Consider the following 5182-nt stretch of genomic DNA (forward strand, 5'->3'; position numbering starts at 1 on the left):
AGAGAGAGAGAGAGAGAGAGAGAGAGAGAGGGAGACACACACACACACACACACACACACACACACACACACACACACACACACCATGCATATACACGTGTGAATAGCCTCTCTCTATAAAAATTAATACATAGCATGTTACACACACACACAAATCACACAACATACACATTGGATAAAACGATATGAGGATATCTTTATTGGTTGAGTTTGTCAGAAGTAGACTTGACTATGACTTTGCACATGTAGTTATATTATAAACAAAAATCTCCATAGCCTCACAACGATATTTTCTGTCTCTAAACACACGAACTACACAATCAACATACACATTGGATAAAACAATATGAAAGCTAAAAGAGCAAATAAAAAATGAATGACCCAGGACATATTAAAACTAATGGAAGAGAGAAGACAGTCAAAATCAAACTTGGAAAAGTACATCTTTAGGGGGTATAGATCTAGCAAAGGTCAACACCCAGAGGCTATAATAATTGGTCTAATGCTTGCTTTTCTGCACCAAAGGGTGTGGCATAGTACAAAACAAGGTAGCAAAAAATCCAAGATTTTAGCCATAATAATCATGAGCCCGGTTACCGTGTGTGTGACATTGAGACTACACGCCCGGTTGCCGGTTACCGTGTACGTAGATATTGAGGCTACGTGCCCGGTTACTGTGTACATAGATATTTAGGCTACACGTCCGGTTACCGTGTATGTGACATTGAGACTACACGCCCGGTACCCGGTTACCGTGTACGTAGACACTGAGGCTACGTGCCCGGTTATCTTGTACATAGACACTCCGTTTCTGGAAACCCGGAAACCCCCGAAATCTGGGTAAGCACGCCTGAATACAAAATACATAGAGGGGTTTTTGCGGGAAGTCCCAAAACTATTTTAAGCCCACGCATTTTAATTTGTTTTTGCCGTGAATCTTCGTTTACATCGTTGCCTTGCCAGCCATCCATCAAAAATAGCAACCAAGGTTCATGGCTTCGGTCCAGACTTCAAATTTCGGTAAATTTTTACTTATGCACCCACACATAGATGCATTAATTTGAGTGAGGACTAAAGTGCCACCTTTTTTGCTGTAGAACACACGTAATTGCCACTAAAATCCTTGCGAATCAATTGTTTTCAAAAGTAAGAAAATACGACAAAACATCAAATCATTGTGAAATGCAGGGGGGGCATGCCCACCTGAAACCCCCCAGATTCTTTTTAGGTCTGGGTTGATGTCCCCCTGAAATCCCCCATATATATTGTTAAATTTACTATTTCCAAACATTAAATTAATGACTCAATAACTATTGATATGCGGCAAAAATAAAGACCCTTATTTTCGTGTTTAACATGCGAAATACTTTTAGTCTAAATTTTAGATCTCTAGCCCTAGATCTAGACTAGATTTTATACACTTCTTTTCTATATCTAGAATCTAATCTAGATCAAGATATATCTAGATTCTAGTCTAGATCTAGATACCTAGATCTAGAATCTAGATAGATCTAGATCTAGATCTAGATCTAGATTCTAGATATAGAAAAGAAGTGTATAAAAACATGAACATGAGACGGGTGCATGTATATAGATCTAGATCTAGATCTAGATCTTAGAATAGATCTAGAGTATAGATCCAGATCTAGATTCTAGAGATCTAGATCTAGATTAGATCTAGATCTATCTAGGCGGACCATATATTAAGTCTTTTAACTAGGATCTTCTTGAGGACTCTGGCATAGATTGATCTTTCGTCAAATATGTGATCCCACTACCCAGTGCCAGTGGTACTCGCTTTGCTGCCAATGAATGAAGATCATAGGCCTACACTTTGTTGGGCCGAATAATCTAGAATCTAATTGTAGCTAGATTTCTAGATCTAAATCTAGATCTAGTAGATCTATTCTAGAATCTAGACCTTAACTTAGTTTCCTCTGTGATAGTGTCCAATTTCAATCCTGGTCTCAAAATTACAAATTTGGAAAGTCTTATTCCTGCCCTAGAAAGTGCTTCATGAACTAGATTCTAGATCTAGATCTAGCTCTATTCATTATCTATAAAATTTACATTTACGGTTTATCAAGTTTATCATTAGATCTAGATTATAGATCTAAATTAGATCTAGATTTTTTATGTTTAAATTGCCACGATTTACTATTTCAAGGCTTCTCTAAACCTATAGTATAGATCATGATATCTGAGAACTAATCAAGATCTAGATCTAGCTTGATCTAGATTCTAGATTTCTAGAGAAATCTAGCCTTATACGGGGTGCTCACTTCGGCTGGATCGGGCCGATCGCCAGACTCGATCGCCTGAAACTGAAAACAAACACGTTTGTTTTTGAGGCGATCGAGTCAGGCGATCGGCCCGATCGGCAGATACCGTCCGTAGTGGGCACCCCGTATTACTAGGGCAGACAGTCTGTCATAATTAAAGAAACTTTAGACTTTAGAAACCAGATTTTAAAGCTTGAAGATCTAGGATCTAGATCTAGATCTTGGCCTAATATTGTTCAACCAGATATATATATATATATATACTATCTATGACTGCCTGAGGAGATTCGAGGCTGCCTATATTATGATGATAGAAACCTATCTCGGCTAGTCTACATGATGATGAAAGCTTATATAATAAGATACTAGCTTAGCTCTACTATATACGTCTACTACATACTACTACTACAGTTAGAATAGGCCTCATATTGTCCTTTTTAGGCCCAAATAAAATCCACTTTTCTTCAAATTTTTTTTCTTCTTTTGCCTCATCATTGGTGTTTCAATTCTATCATGATAATATTCTAACTTCTCTTTCACTGTACATCTGATACAAAAACTAAAGTGATCTCGCACATATATGTTTTTCACGTTCATCTGGAAAAGACATATTAATATATATATGCTTGACCAATGGTACTTTTTAAAAACTTCATCAACTCTTAGGATTCTTAAAATGATGCAAGGATTTCTTGTATCAGATCCTCCGGTCTCAATCTTTTTCAGTTCTGTGTGCCAGAAGATTGATAAATTAGCCTATATAGCCTGTTATATGTGAGAATACATTTATGACATAATGTATATATATGTGAGGCAGCATGGTGAAATCAGGTGCTCGTCAAAATAATGAAAGAGAAGAAACTGGCATTTTTCCACAAGTTTGAGAATTTTAATCAAATATTTCGGTTCAACACTTATTTTTCCCATTAAAAACCTATTTCAGTGTGGAATTTACTGAAAAACGTTGATTAAAGGCATGAAAGATGTACATTTTCAGTTTTCACTCACTCTCAAGCTAAAAAAATTAATAAACTTTAGCGGCTATTTTTATTTTACCTGTGAAACCAGGTGACCCCACCTTCTTCAATCACCTCGACTTGTACACCCAACATAAATGGATATTTTTTTTCATTGAAAGCAAGGCGAATGGGCAGACTCAAAGATAATACCAATAACTCCATATATGCCCAAAACTGACGAGTGCCTGATTCCATCGCGTCGTAACACGTATATATTCACAATAGTCAATGTGTACTTTTTTTTCAGAACCTCAACTCAGATTGGGAGACAAGCATGACTGACTCTCTCTCCCTGCCTCACGGCCTTCTTGAATTGTTGTCTTGCCACTTCTGACTTCTGTTTTCTGTTTTGTCTTTTCAGGGTAAGTTTAGGAATGACAAACTCCCCCCCCCCCCCTCCCTACCCCACTCCCCTCCCACTCCCGACATCGTACAAACATTTAAATTATTATTATTGATTTTTTTAAAGACCTAAAACAAATACAGTCGAACCTGCCCTGACGGCCACCTCTATAAGACAGCCACCTGTACAAACGGCCACTTAAAAGTTTCCATTTCCCCCCTTGCGTCTAATAATTTAACTGTGTAAAACGGGCACCAGTCCTACGCAGCCGCAGCTACCATATTTTAACCCACAACCCTGATCACACTAAGCAATAACACCTGTCTTAGACGGCCACCTTAGTGACTCCATTACATTTTGTCATAAATTGTGCATTGGCCCCTGGCGTTGTGGGCAAGCCGTCATATAATTCAATCACCTGTCGTTGTTGTTAGGTAGTCCCTCCAACCGATCACATTCCGTAAGCCCCTCCCTCTGTTGACCAATAGCTACCAATTTTCAGCTGCTGGTGAGGTAAGCATGTGATCCCTCATAAACCATAAGCCCCGCTCAGAACTCATACACGAATCGTTAGTGAGATGAGTGGTCACTATTTACCCAGTCTGTAACAAAGTAACAAAGGACGTCAACATGAACTTGTGATTGAAGCGTCGCTCGATCTCCAAGTGGTGGCGACCCATGTGTTTGTTTTAACATGGCGCTCAGTCTTCCTCATCTGATACATTTCATTTTATTGTCACCCTTGTGCAAAATCAGCAACAAAATAAAAATTACAAACAAAGTACAAACCAACAACAACAAAAACGACAACAATGCGGCTACTTCCGATTGGGACCTCAGATGGGAATGGTTTGTTTTCTTCTATTTGATCAGTCCTGCCTAAAACGGCCACCTGTCTTATACGGCCACTTTTCTCCTTGATAATGGGTGGCCGTTTTACACACATTTGACTGTACATTTAGATGCATGTTTCGGTAATGTGACCAAAACTTTTTAAAGAATCTGTAAGATAAGAGGGACTTGGTTGGTGTGCTCCACCAGGTCTTTTGAATTTTTAATGTGAATTTTAAAACAGAAATTGCAGATCCACGTGAAGTTTTATTAAGAATTTATTCGGTTAACTTTTTCTGCTCATAGTTTGTTTTTTGGCACTTCTTAAAATTGGTTAGGCTGAACTTGCAGTACTTTTTTAGTTGTATTACTTTCCTCCCTCCTCCTCCCCCTTTTCTTTCTTTTTCTTAACTTCCAATACGGTACTTCCATTATTATATTTTTACTTTTTGAAAATGAGATAAACTTTGTATAATCTAACTTATTATGTAAGTCGCTTTTCTGTGAGAAAGACACCTTTCTAAAAAACTTTATATTTTCCTGTGTTGACATTCCAGACCACCATGTGGGACTCATTACCAGAGTACATGTTGGCAGAAATCTTTGCATATCTTGATGTATTTGACAGATCAGCTGTTTGCAACGTCTGCAGGTAGGGATCTCCCTCTCTCTTTCTCATTCTCTCTCTCTCTCTCTCTCTCTCTCTC

At 38.2% G+C, this 5182-nt stretch overlaps 1 protein-coding gene across 3 annotated transcripts in view; it reads left to right on the plus strand.

The window, feature by feature from the left end:
* Positions 1–835: 835 nt before the first annotated feature.
* The window catches only part of LOC101858571 (F-box/LRR-repeat protein 3), a 21624-nt gene continuing 17277 nt past the window's right edge, over positions 836–5182 (plus strand). For 2 of the 3 annotated variants that reach the window (XM_005106225.3, XM_005106224.3), the window contains exons 1-3: positions 836–1020; positions 3549–3663; positions 5033–5127. In XM_005106225.3, coding sequence (XP_005106282.1) covers positions 5039–5127 — 89 coding nt within the window. In that variant the 5' untranslated portion in view covers positions 836–1020; positions 3549–3663; positions 5033–5038. Of the gene's footprint in view, positions 1021–3548; positions 3664–4952; positions 5128–5182 lie in introns of those variants that run through there. The other variant, XM_013086915.2, reaches the window with a different exon arrangement.

The sequence above is a fragment of the Aplysia californica genome, unplaced genomic scaffold, assembly GCF_000002075.1.
Source record: "Aplysia californica isolate F4 #8 unplaced genomic scaffold, AplCal3.0 scaffold00520, whole genome shotgun sequence".
Classification (NCBI taxonomy): Eukaryota; Metazoa; Mollusca; class Gastropoda; order Aplysiida; family Aplysiidae; genus Aplysia; species Aplysia californica.